Genomic DNA, 12,989 nt, shown 5'->3' with positions numbered 1-12,989 from the left:
AATTTTCGAAAACTGGTTGAATTCCTTCTTATTAGAAGCCTTTACTAATCCAAAACTTAGTGAATTGTCTGGAAGGGACATTTGGAATTACATAGAGTTTCATACTAAAGGAACTATAAGAGATTATATGACATCAATAGAAAACCAAATAATAGAAGAATTAGAAACAAAAACAACAGCTTATGATAAGATATTATATATAATGATGATTCTATATAAAGAATTTTTTGGAAAAAATATTATAGATCATAGACAAGAAGTCTATAATAAAGAATATTAAGAAGCAAAAAACCATTTAGTAATATTCAGATATATGATTTATGTAATGTGGAGTCTTATATATGTGAATATAGAATACATTATTACAAATTAAAAGAAGAAGATAAAAATCATTATCTTAGTATGTACATAACAAAACTTCCATATCCTGCTAATGAATTTATAGTGGGAAGATTTATAAGAGAAATAAATAGAGGAACAATTGAAAATAATTTTGGTGGAGCAACCTCTGCAATAAGAGAGGAAATAAAAGAACGTTGTATGCAAGAAGCAACTCAAAAAAGATTTGCAAATATAATCAGAATTTGCTGTCAGGATAATGAGGAGATATCTCAAAAATATGGTCTTAATAAAAATTTTCAAAGAAAAAGAAAATATCAATTTAGAAAAAAAAAATACTATCCAAACTGGAGAAAAAAGAGATATTTTAGAAAAGAAAATAACAATAAAAACAAAAGACAAAGAAATAACTATTGCTCGAATAAAAAAGAAAATTGTAAATGTTGGTATTGCCAAAAAGAAGGACACTACACAAATGAATGCCCGAAAAAGAAGGATAAAAAAGATCTTACTAAACAAATAGAAATTGCTAAGTCTTGTTTCATGGAACCATTAGAAGAATCTGATGATAACTTAGACTATATTTTTGAATATGTCTCGGAAACAGACTCAGAGACTGAGTAATAATGCTACATTTATCACTATAAAAATAACAGAAAAGTTTATAAATGCTTTCATAGATTCTGGAGCAACACAATGCTTTGCTAGTTCAAATATAAAACTTGATTGGAAAAAATTAAAGAAACCATTAAGAGTTAGAATAGCTGACAAATCAATACATAAAATTGACCAAAAAGCAGAGATGGTTGAAACTTTTATTCAAAATTATAGGTTCATTGTTCCATCAATATATATGTTAGATTCTGGAATTGATTTTATCATAGGAAATAACTTTTTAAAGCTATATCATTCATTCATTCAAGAATTAACATATATAGTTTTAAAAGCTCCACACGATTCTTCAATAAATCAAAAATCAAAACGTATAAAAATACCAACTACTACTATAGATAAGATCTTAAAATTTAAAATATTTTCTATATTAGAGACATGTTATTTAAATGTATACTTTCAGATAAATATCCCAAAAAATAATCTTGAAATAAAGATAGAATAACTTTTGGATGAAATTTGTGCTGAAAATCCTTTAGATATTAAAAATACAAATAACGAATTAGTAAGTATTAAATTAAAAGATCCTACAAAAGAAATAAATGTTCCAAATAAAATCCCTTATTCCGCAAGAGATAGAGAAGAGTTTTCATTAGAATGTAGAGATCTTTTGGAAAAAGGAATTATAAGATTAAGTAAGAGTCCTCATGCGGCTCCAGCCTTTTATGTCGAAAACAATAATGAAATTAAAAGGGAAAAACGAAGAATGGTTATTAACTATAAGAAGATGAATGAAGCAACTATTGGTGATGCTCATAAACTTCCAAGAAAAGATTATATTTTAGAAAAAATCAAAGGAGCAACTTGGTTTTCATCTCTCGATGCAAAATCAGGATATTAGCAACTTCGTTTAGACGAAGAAACAAAGAAATTAACTGCTTTTACTTGCCCAACAAAAGAATCAACAAGTGTGTTGCTCTATGAATGGAATGTATTGCCATTCGGATTAAAACAAGCCCCAGGTATTTATCAAAGATTTATGGAAGAAAATCTAAAAGAGTTAAATGAATTTGTTTTAGTGTACATTGATGATATACTAATTTTTACAAAACAGGATAAAGAAGATCATCTTCAAAAATTATTAATAGTTTTAGAAAGATGTAAAGAAAAAGGATTAGTTCTTAGCAAAAAGAAAGCAAGAATAGCAAAACAAGAAATAGAGTTTCTTGGATTAATTCTATCCACTCAAAAAAAGCTAAAACTTCAACCAAATGTTATAGAAAAGGTAAATTTATTTCCTAACAGAATAGAAGATAGAAAACAATTACAAAAATTTTTAGGGTGTATAAATTATATTTCGGATCAAGGATTTTTAAAGAATATAACAGAATACACTAAAAGCTTATTTCCAAAAATAAGTACTAAAAAAGAATGGAAATAGGATGAAAAAGATAGTATACAAATTCAAAGAATTAAAGAATTATGTGAAAAACTTCCAGAACTTTATATTTCAGAAGAAAATGACTACTTAATAGTAGAAACAGATGCTTCAGACATAACCTGGTCAGGATGTCTAAAAGCTAAGAAAGCTATAAAAAATTTGGAACAAGAAAAAGAATCACTAGATTCTAAATATTCCCAAAAGGAATTACTTTGCAGGTATATTTCAGGGACTTTTACTCCAACAGAACAGGGATATACCACTCATGAAAAGGAAACTCTAGCAGCAATTAAATCTCTTAAGAAATGGAAAATTGATTTACTACCCAGAGAATTTACATTAAGGACAGATTCAAGTTACCTAACAGGTTTCATACGATATAATTTAAAAGTTGATTATAATCATGGACGATTGGTAAGATGGCAATTATTCTTGTTACAATATCCAATAAAAATTGAATATATTAAGGGTGACAAAAATGTTATTGCAGATACGTTAACAAGAGAATGGAGTTCGTCTACAACGCATTAGATCAAGAAATTCAGAAATACGAACAAGAACTCGAAAAATGCAAGCATTGTCAGCAAATAAGGACACAGATCCGATCCCTCAAAAAGGCCATCGAAGCAATGAAATCAACACAACAACCAAAACCATCAGAGTTCAGCCAGCTAAGCGTGGTGGACAAATCAGGTGAAGAAAAAATTCCAAAAAATAAAACAATTGCTGAAATTATCAAAAAATCCACCCAAGATAAAAAATATTATGTAATTTATAATGGCCCCATGAAAGGAGTATATGATGCTTGGGAAAAAGCAGCACCATTTACACATCAATCAAGGATAATTCATAAAGGAGGGTTTTTAACACTCGAAGAAGCAAATGAATCTTTCAGGGAATATGAAGCTCTTCATCCAGAGCAAACCCTAAAAAGAGCAGATAAAGCTCCAATTCAAACCCAGAGAACAGGAATAATAAGAAACATTCCTACAAGGGCTGAAATCAAGGAAAAGAAAAGGGTCTGTAGATCAAATCTCAGAGAAACCCTTAACATAGTCCTGAATTGGACTGAAGAAAAAAGGGCAATCTTGGGATATTATCCTATTGCCAAAGAACAGCTAACAAAGCTGGTTATATTTCCAGATGCTTCCCCATCTGACACCTATCAGTTTTTCCAGTATGGATTAATTGATACAATTTTAATTTTTAATGATTTAAAAATTATTAGTGAGTTTCCTGCAGGATTCATTGATGCAGTAAAGAGATTTAAAAATATGATTAACAACGTAAATCCAAGGGATATATCCCTAAAATTTACGAATAGTCAACCTATTTTTAATGAAGAAGAAGAATGCTTGGTTCCAGCACATCAAGTAATCTTCATGTCCGTCTTCCCAGGAAATTTTCAACCAATTGATCAAGTTCAAGATTTAACAATCTATAGTCATGAAGGAAGACTAGCCAGCACACTAGTAAGGGTCTTCGAAAGAACTCAAAAGATAACAAGGGAATCTCACACAAGAATCAATTATAAAAGCAGAAATACTTTGCTTGTGTCCAGTAAAAGGAATGAAATTGAAGAAAGAGAGATGAAACTCTTAGTGGAATTTGAATCAGCATTCTACAACTTATCTGGACTCTTAGAAAAGCTCCCCGAATGGATAAAGAGGAATCTCTACTATTTGATAAAAGACAGAGAAGACCACAAGTGCCAGCTATGTGTCTCAGAGTTATCTGAAGAAAGCAATAATGAAACGGAATCAACCCACATGATAAAGGAAAAAGACAACGCATCTGAAGGTCACATGATGAAAGAGGAGGACAGCACATCTGAAGCATCTCTCAACATTATTGCATAGTGACGTAAGCGCTTAGGTCATAGAGCACCAATAATGTAGCTGGTGCAAGATAATAAACAATGATGTAAGCAATGACGTCATAAGAAGGGTAAGGATGGGAATTGTCCATCAGACCCAACCATTATAAATAGGTTGCTTAGGCAATTGTAGAAGGCATCAAACAATAGAAAGTAGGAGGCTAAGAGTACTCATATGCTAGGAGAGCAAGGAGGAAGCTGCCGAGGCGATTCCATAGTTTGAAGAAGAATTCCCTTAGGAAAAACCAATTCTAAACTCCCATTTGGAGTTAGTATCTACAATCTCCCCTCTGGAGATAAAAACATCTTATGTAAAATATACTAAATAAAGGAAGTTTTTCTCCAGAAAGGTAGGCCTTTATCCTAATCTCTTAGTTATGAATTATTTAGAAAGCTTAGAATTAACAGAAGAATCTGATTATTATAGATTAACTGCTTTATTAGATAATGAAAAACAGGCTGTTCTAAAAACAGAATTAAATCTCAAATCAAATGAAAATTTTAGTAAACAAAATCTTTTAAAAGAAGTTTTTAATAGAAAAAATATAATATACTATGAAAAAATTCAACTTGAAGCCCCTATAAAGATAAAATCCGCCAATGGAGAACTTGAAATAGCTTTGATAAATGATGAAGAATTGAGTAAACAAATTGAGAAAATTAAGGATCAACAAAAAAGATCTAAAATTGGATGGATTCATATTAGTACTATACAAGTCTTAATCAAATCTACATATATGAAAGGAATTAATTCACCAATAAGTTTAGCAATCTGTGACAAAAGAATTACTGATGTTCTCAATAGATCAAATAATTGGAATTGTTCATGAAAACTTGGCAAACGTAAATGTTAAATTCAATGCCCATCTTGGATATGCTATACCTTTATCAACTGAAAATCTTGGAAGATCTATAAGTTTGGCTTATAAATTTCATAGAAAGAATCTAATGGAACAAGACGATGAACCTTTTTCAATTACATATGCAATAAATTATGCTTTAACAAATAGCCATCATAGTATAATATTTAAAAACAGAGAAAGAATTTATATTGATGAATTATTTCAGAAAATTGTAAAAACAGAAATACCAAAATATAAAGCTATTGAAAACTCAGTTCTATTATTAAAAGAACCATCAGAAAAATTAGTTTTATCGAATTTTCAAATAAGAGAATCTAAAATTAATAGCCCTTTAAGTTTATCCAAGTTAAAGATTAAAGAAGAAAATTCTGAAATAAAAGAATTAACAAAAAAGGTCAAAAAATTAAATGAAACCCTAAACATTAAATTATGACAATAAATAAAGAAAAAATATATGTAACTTATCAAGACAAGAAACAACAGCTCTTTGAAAGAGAAAATCGGTTGAATTATTTACAGTTTTCTGAAATAAATCAAAGAGCATTTGAAGCTCTAAAAATAATTTATGACAAGTTAAAAAGAGAAGTCGAAGAGCTAGAAAAATTAATAGAATCTCTAGAAAATAGTGATGAATCGATGATAGAATTTGCAGAAATTCTAAGATAAATAATGAAGTATACAAAGATTGAAAGACCAGAAAATAAAATAAAAAGAAAAAGGGCGAAAAAATTAAAAAGTAGAATAAAGGAGTATAAAAGGGAATTAAATAATCTTCAGATCGAAATTGATGACCTTATAATAAAAAGGATAGAAATAAGAATAAATATAAACAAGTTAGAGTTAAACTTAAAAAATTTATAAATGCCTGGAAAACCATGTTATGACTTAAAAGAATTAAAGCTGTTAAAAGAAAAAATGGAAAATGAAGTTGAAAAATTAAAAAAATATTTAGAAACAACAGAAAGTGTAGATATAAAAGAAGTTTTTGAGGATTTAAGAAATTATATTAAAGAAAAAGTCAAACAGATAAAAGATTTTATATATAAAAATCCATGCAAAAAAAATATTATAAACTAAAACAAGATTGAAAAATCATAATAAATACTAGTAATACTGTCAATATTTTTTCGAAAAAAATTAAAAGAAAAGACGACTTTAAAAATTGGTATCAGAGCCAAATTAACGATTAAGAGTAACACTTTCTCTTTAAGCAACACTTTTAATGACACATTTTTTTCAGTCATAAAAAGACAAAAATCTGTACAGACACATCTATACACTAGATGGCCCCTTCTTGTTTTATTACTATGGATTGTCACGTTTTCACATTGAGAAAAGAGATTTGGGTCCACATTCCTGGATCAGATGCATAATAAGGCCAAATTTTTTATTTCTATTTTAAACAGTAATAAATTAATAATGAAAGCATTGAAGGGCCGAGGGCGCTTTAAGAAAAGCTGCACAGTGCACCTTCTCATAACAGGGTGTACCATAAAATTCAGTCTACTGTATAGACTATAGAGTCTCCACTTTTCAGTATGGCAGCATCGAATTCAACTATGGCTTCAGGGGTTGAGCATAGCCATGACCATGACCATGACCACCACCACGACGACTCAGGTAGTAATTCATGGGTAGGAAAAGATGGGAGGGTGTACCATAGCCACGATGGACTCGCACCGCATTCTCACGAACCCATATACTCACCTGGCTACTTCAGCAGACGAGCTCCACCTCTTTCCGACAGAGACTTCAATGAAAGAGCCTTCACTGTTGGTATTGGTGGACCCGTCGGCACCGGGTCCGTCTTTTCCTCTCTCTATACAATTTCAATTCATTTAATTCGATATTGTTTCCGTCTAATTTGAATTAGAAATTCATGGAAACCATTTTGATTGGTCTCGGCAATGCAGGAAAACAGCATTAATGTTGGCACTCTGTGAACATCTTCGAGATAACTACAGTCTTGCTGCTGTAAGTGTAATGAAATTTTGGCATTCAAGTCATTATTTGATCTTGTACACAGTTTTGTACACAGTTCATACATAATTTCTTTCTTTGTTTTCTCTGTTTGAGACCTTTGTTTTTTAAAGAATTATCCTCAAATTATTACTAGGACGAGACATTGAGATAGTAAAACTTGTAGTGTTTTCAAACTTATAAAGATATGCAATTTTCTTCTACAATATATTATCATGTTCTTGGTTTTACTGTATGATGCATGTTCTTTGACCATTTTGGAAAGGGGAAGTATAGGGAGTCAATAGAGTATCTGTATAATTGTACAATGGGGGTTTAGGAATGTTTGATTCAGTAGGATATCAGATGTTTATTATCCCTGGTATTCGGATGGTTATTCTGGATAGTATGGGTGTATTATGTTTGAGAAATTATTAGTATTTTACTTGGATGTTCATTTTTTAACTCATATTGGGCCAAATAAATACTCCATTGGCTCCCTAACGAAATTCTTTTGGAAATTGCATTTGTTTTCAGGTGACAAATGATATATTCACTAAAGAAGATGGTGAGTTCTTGGTGAAACACAAAGCTCTTCCTGAGGAAAGGATACGTGCTGTAGAAACTGGGGGCTGCCCGCATGCCGCGATTAGGGAGGACATCAGTATTAATCTTGGACCATTGGAAGAGCTTTCAAACTTATACAAAGCAGATATACTTCTGTGTGAATCTGGAGGAGGTATTTTTTCCATGAATAACTGTTAGCTATACTTTGAATAGGGCTAAATGATTTCTTTAACAAGATTGCTTGTAATATATCATGTTACACATATATTTCATCACCTTAGAAGTTGAGCTCAATAACAAAAATTTGGATGCTCATTGAACTTCTTCTGCAGATAATCTGGCTGCCAATTTCAGCAGGGAACTGGCTGACTATATCATTTACATAATAGATGTATCTGGTGGCGATAAAATTCCTCGGAAAGGTGGTCCTGGAATCACACAGGCTGATCTCCTTGTAAGTGATATGCATGTCTGTTGGACTAGCCCGAAACTGATTGATATATATTTTCTTCATGTGTGAATTTTCAAATGTGATTATGGAACTGATTGGACATGAAAATTCCAGGTGATAAACAAGACTGACCTTGCAGCAGCTATTGGAGCTGATTTGGCAGTCATGGAAAAGGATGCTCTTCGGATGAGAGATGGGGGGCCATTTGTCTTTGCACAGGTTAGTTAACTTCATTGTTTATTTGGGTAATTAGTGTTAATTTTACTTAGATCTTCCTTGTTAATTTTCTTTTCTTTTAATTCTTGCACCCTTTGTGGCGTTATTAATCATAGCTACAACTTACTGGATAGTTTTGTTCATGAAACAAATGCTAGCATATTGATTTTGTTTGGATGGTATGTACTAGGTTTCACAACTGTCTCTGAATCAATTTCACTATTAGCGACTAAGTAAAACGGGAATTAAAACGACTAATGAAGTTGGAAAAGAAGTATCACCTTCCCCCCCCCCCCCAAAAAAAAAAAATGAATGTCCTCTTTCTCATGTTATTTTTCACACATTAAACCCTTTTCTTGGAGTGCAAAACAGGTTAAGTGAGAAAAAGTACCCTGCATTTGATTGCAGTTAGCCAGAAATAAAAAAGAATCCGTTAATACAAAGTGAATGCCTTATCTCGAAGACATGATGACGTGAATATGTAATATGTTAATCGAACATGTTCTTATCTGATTGTCTTTGATTTATGAAACTCCGTCAAGGTTGACGTATTGGTTTATATTACGGAAGATTGTAATCTTCTTCAAATATTTAGTGTCTCCCTCCGTTAAAGCTCGTTTTCCATTTTGTGCAGGTGAAGCATAAGGTTGGGGTGCAAGACATTGTGAATCATGTTTTGCAGGCTTGGGAAAGAGCTACAGGGAAGAAACGTCATTGACATTTTCTTTGAAATGCAGCTCCCTCTTATGTCCGTCTTTTCATGTTAGCAGCTTCGAAACTATGATGTTCCCCGTGTAAACTGGACCTCTTTTGTTGTGTGCCTTAATTAATCATGGTGGTTTTTGAATAGACAGATTAAACAGTTCGCATTTTAAGTACAGTCATTGGCTTGAATAAATTCACTTTTAGGTTCAACAATGTTTTTTCTGGGTCCAGAGAATAGTAATTTGAATCAACCAAAGAATTAACGCTCATCTGCATATATATAATAAACCAAATAATTTAAAAAGAACTGAACCATTGAATGATGCATGGATTGAATACGATATTAATGACATTTTCAAGTCTCAACTGAGCTCCACAATGTTAATATGGTGGTTACTTCCATAAAGACATCTTCAAATAATGTCTTCATTGAGTAACCACCTGTTAATATACTCTCTAATGTAACGTTATAAATGATGATTACCATTGGCCCAAATATCCACATGTAAATACACAACCTGAATCTTAGAGGTCTAATGATGTTATTACACTGAGATGCTTTCATCATTCTAGTCTTCTGCAGCAGCATCTATTTCTTCATCTTCAGGCACACCTCGAAGGTAGAGAACATTGTTGCATCTAGAAATACAAAACAGTAAAAACAAACATAATTAGTTCGTCTAAGAAATTTAGTCACAAACTAATCAAAGAGGTCACTGCAACCAAATAAAATAAACTTGCTAAATGAAAGTTTCCCCCTACAATAGGTTTAACCCAGATACTCAAATTCTGGATCAAATTCCCAAATCTTCTAAATGTACAAATGCCACATTGGTTAGGTAAGCAATCTTGAAATAACAATTTAATTAACAATGTCCATACCATGTTATCATGTCTAAATATGTGCGTAAAATGCTAGAAATCAAATGGTAAGAACAAGAATAGCTTCTAATGCAGACAACAATTTCATTCTCATGACATAGTCATAACCATAAAAAATTTATATAGAATGCATCCACACATACAAAATCTGGATAAAACACATACCTGATTAAAATTTCTCCCAAGTTTCCGGTAAATTGTCCCTCAATGTATTCTTCAGTATTAGCCAGCTACAGAGAGATCCATAAACACGAAAAGCAATGTCAATAGCTAGGCAAACAAGAACCCTAACAAGAGCAAACAAACATCTACGAAATGATTTAGAAAGTGCACCTGCAAATTCATATAGGAATCAACTGAGACTAGATAACCTGGAAAAGAAAGACCATAGCCACTAGATCATTAAAATCTAAAAAATAAAAAAGAAACGAACGAACTGATAAAACAACTCGTAGTTTTATGAAGTTTCTGCAACTTGATTTTCCATTTCAAACTTTCAGGTATTTTCGACAACAGAAGAAAATTGAAACAGAGAAAGAAGATAAACCTTTGTATTCCATTCCCCACTTCAATTTGACAATAACTTGTTTCCCAGTCAAATTGTTCAAGAAAGGCTTCGGATTCACTGGTATAGTCTGCAAAACTCAAAAAACAAGAGTTTTTTCAAGGAAGCAACAACTTAAGGTTTAAAAGAATCGCGCGAGTTCGAACAGAGAAAGTTACTCACCGCCATTGGAGGAGGAGATCGCAACGATAGTTCTCTCTGCACTCTAAAGCAGCAGCTGCTGAAGCTGTAGTTAGGGTTCAGTGACGACACAACATTTAAACTCAAATAAATTCTGATCAATATAGTAAATAACTAAATATTTTGAAATAGCTGAATTCTTTTTCTTCTTGTGCTACGACGATAAGTACAACTAATTGCTGATGTGCTTGTTTGGGAATTTTTCATTTGAGTTTAGCCTCTTGGAAAGTGTTTTTTTTGTTTAGGAAATATGTTTTTTGGTCAGGGCTTCTTAGAAAGTTTAGTAACCATTTTGGAATATTACTAGGAATAACCACAAACCCGGCCCAATCTTGAAAACCCGAAATCCAACCCATGTTGGTCCATCACTGACCACACGAACCATTTTCGTATTTGCCAGTGTTTTCCTTCTTCTTCTTCTTCTTTCGCACATTGCAGGCACAAGAATCACCACTACCACCATCACTACCACCACTAGTAGCAAAGATGACGGAGGCTATGATAAGGAAGAAGCCGGGCATGGCGAGCGTGAAGGACATGCCGGTCCTTCAGGACGGTCCGCCCCCCGGTGGGTTCGCCCCTATCCGGTTCGCTCGCCGCATCCCAAACAAGGGCCCCAGCGCCATCGCCATTTTCGTCGCTGCATTCGGCACCTTCTCCTGGGGCATGTACCAGGTCGGCAAGGGCAACAAGATCCGAAGGTGCTTACTTCCCTTTTTTTTATTTCTTTTCTCCAATCTTTTATTTTTCTGTTTCCGATTTTGATTCAGTTTCATTGCTCCTTCGATCAGATAGTATCTCGATGTTTACGTTGGGTTCTAATTCATTTTGTGAATACTAATTCTTCCATTTTGATGTGTTCTGCTTGTTCCGCGAATTAGGTTCCCAAAAATCTGGATGTGTTGTTAATTATAATGCTTTTCATAATGTTACAAAATTCTAGTTCAGATATTGCTTCCTGTGAATATTGGACTTCGGCATCATTAGGGTTCATATAGGTCGAGGAGTTAAATTTACACATCCGCTTTGAATCTCGCTAGAACTTCAAGCTAATTTGAATTGTGATGGGAATAAAATAAGTCTCGATGTTTAATATGATCTTATCAAACCCATGTTGAATCCATCATATTCATAGGTAGTACAGTTTAGGATATACTTAACTCTGGCTGAACTAGTTAATAATTTGAACCCTTGATCTTTGGAAGTGGTGCAAGAGATCACAATAAGCAGACCCTAAGAATTTTCGGGAGTCCTTTATCTTGGATTGATTTTGTCAAGCTAATTGAATCAGATTCAGATGTATCTCCTGTTTATATCAATATTGAATTTGTAGAGAAACACGATATTTTGAATTTACATGCTCTTAATTTAATCAACATGATATTGTAAATCGTTCATCTCTTCTATGCTTGTGAGACAGGCCTATAAAAAGGAATGAAATTGGGGTACGTTTTTGGCATGAGCTATGCAAACTAAAGTGCATACTTTTAATTATTTAGTTGGCATTATGGCAACTTGGGATTTTGCTGTAGCTACATAATTTTATTGAAGGGTTCTTTACTTTCCTCATAAAAAATATGGCTGATATATCAAATTGTTTCATCTTCCATAGGGCACTGAAGGAAGAAAAATATTCTGCCCGTCGAGCCATTCTACCTGTGCTTCAGGCTGAAGAGGACGAGAGGTATGAGATACTCCACCAGCCCCCTAAGATTAGACTTACAAAATTCAATCTGCTAACTGCGAACATAACCATTGTTTTCCCATCTCTTTCTCCAGATTTGTAAAAGAGTGGCATAAATATCTGGAGTATGAAGCAGAAGTGATGAAGGATGTACCCGGCTGGAAAGTTGGTGAAAGTGTCTATAATTCTGGGAGATGGATGCCGCCGGCAAGTGGTGAGTTGCGTCCAGATGTTTGGTAATGTTAATTTCAGCTGCCCACTATTAAGAATTGGTTGCTTCACCATATATTGTTTAAAATATGGTACTGTTGTCAAGTTTCTTTGAAATAAAGTTGTATCAAGAACCATACACTTGTAATTGTGTTGCACTTTGAAGACAGGATTTTTTTTTTAAATTTACTTTCTACTTGAAATTGTCGATCCCCTCCTTTCTTGTGTAAATCAAGATGAATGAACAGCTTGGCATTGGATATTATGTGCTGAAGGAAAAAGTAACGCGTCTCAAAGTGAGATGGAAGAGTTTTTTTTATAACGTTTTGTAAGTTGGAGCTCGTATCCATTGTTTATTTTTATGGAATTATCCAGATGTGTCGAAATAGCAGCAATGAGATGTGGAAAAAACCATTAAAACGAGTAATGGTTTTGTTGT

The 12,989-nt window shown here is 32.8% G+C and overlaps 3 protein-coding genes across 3 annotated transcripts; 2 read left to right on the top strand and 1 right to left on the bottom strand.

Moving 5' to 3' along the window:
* The first annotated feature begins 4,409 nt into the window (after positions 1 to 4,409).
* On the top strand, positions 4,410 to 9,242 carry LOC112792384 (urease accessory protein G). The gene is made up of 7 exons (XM_025835605.2): positions 4,410 to 4,618; positions 6,669 to 6,932; positions 7,045 to 7,105; positions 7,628 to 7,829; positions 7,990 to 8,111; positions 8,223 to 8,327; positions 8,959 to 9,242. The coding sequence occupies exons 2-7, from the start codon at positions 6,670 to 6,672 to the stop codon at positions 9,040 to 9,042; spliced, it is 837 nt and encodes a 278-aa protein (XP_025691390.1). The 5' UTR covers positions 4,410 to 4,618; position 6,669; the 3' UTR covers positions 9,043 to 9,242.
* A 95-nt stretch (positions 9,243 to 9,337) lies between these two features.
* LOC112792387 (probable small nuclear ribonucleoprotein F) lies at positions 9,338 to 10,866 on the bottom strand. Its single transcript, XM_025835607.2, has 5 exons — positions 10,639 to 10,866; positions 10,459 to 10,546; positions 10,245 to 10,282; positions 10,077 to 10,141; positions 9,338 to 9,668 (listed from the first exon to the last, which is right to left on the bottom strand). The coding sequence occupies exons 1-5, from the start codon at positions 10,642 to 10,644 to the stop codon at positions 9,599 to 9,601; spliced, it is 267 nt and encodes an 88-aa protein (XP_025691392.1). The 5' UTR covers positions 10,645 to 10,866; the 3' UTR covers positions 9,338 to 9,598.
* Positions 10,867 to 11,057: 191 nt separating this feature from the next.
* LOC112792386 (NADH dehydrogenase [ubiquinone] 1 alpha subcomplex subunit 13-B) lies at positions 11,058 to 12,873 on the top strand. Its single transcript, XM_025835606.3, has 3 exons — positions 11,058 to 11,357; positions 12,269 to 12,340; positions 12,436 to 12,873. The coding sequence occupies exons 1-3, from the start codon at positions 11,143 to 11,145 to the stop codon at positions 12,578 to 12,580; spliced, it is 432 nt and encodes a 143-aa protein (XP_025691391.1). The 5' UTR covers positions 11,058 to 11,142; the 3' UTR covers positions 12,581 to 12,873.
* Positions 12,874 to 12,989: the final 116 nt, after the last annotated feature.

This window comes from Arachis hypogaea, chromosome 13 (assembly GCF_003086295.3).
Source record: "Arachis hypogaea cultivar Tifrunner chromosome 13, arahy.Tifrunner.gnm2.J5K5, whole genome shotgun sequence".
Classification (NCBI taxonomy): domain Eukaryota; kingdom Viridiplantae; phylum Streptophyta; class Magnoliopsida; order Fabales; family Fabaceae; genus Arachis; species Arachis hypogaea.
The sequence above is the reverse complement of the archived record's forward strand: the minus strand, read 5'-3'. Positions and strand labels throughout refer to the sequence as shown.

Excerpts from the sequence above, each read along its gene's own strand:
- LOC112792384 (XM_025835605.2), top strand. The coding sequence starts at position 6,670 with ATGGCAGCATCGAATTCAACTATGGCTTCAGGGGTTGAGCATAGCCAT. Across the intron at positions 7,106-7,627 it reads ATAACTACAGTCTTGCTGCT|GTGACAAATGATATATTCAC; the intron begins GTAAGTGTAATG and ends ATTTGTTTTCAG. Across the intron at positions 8,328-8,958 it reads GGCCATTTGTCTTTGCACAG|GTGAAGCATAAGGTTGGGGT; the intron begins GTTAGTTAACTT and ends CATTTTGTGCAG.
- LOC112792387 (XM_025835607.2), bottom strand. Across the intron at positions 10,283-10,458 it reads GTGGGGAATGGAATACAAAG|GTTATCTAGTCTCAGTTGAT; the intron begins GTTTATCTTCTT and ends TTTCTTTTCCAG. Across the intron at positions 10,142-10,244 it reads ATTCCTATATGAATTTGCAG|CTGGCTAATACTGAAGAATA; the intron begins GTGCACTTTCTA and ends ATCTCTCTGTAG.
- LOC112792386 (XM_025835606.3), top strand. The coding sequence starts at position 11,143 with ATGACGGAGGCTATGATAAGGAAGAAGCCGGGCATGGCGAGCGTGAAG. Across the intron at positions 11,358-12,268 it reads AAGGGCAACAAGATCCGAAG|GGCACTGAAGGAAGAAAAAT; the intron begins GTGCTTACTTCC and ends CATCTTCCATAG. Across the intron at positions 12,341-12,435 it reads CAGGCTGAAGAGGACGAGAG|ATTTGTAAAAGAGTGGCATA; the intron begins GTATGAGATACT and ends CTCTTTCTCCAG.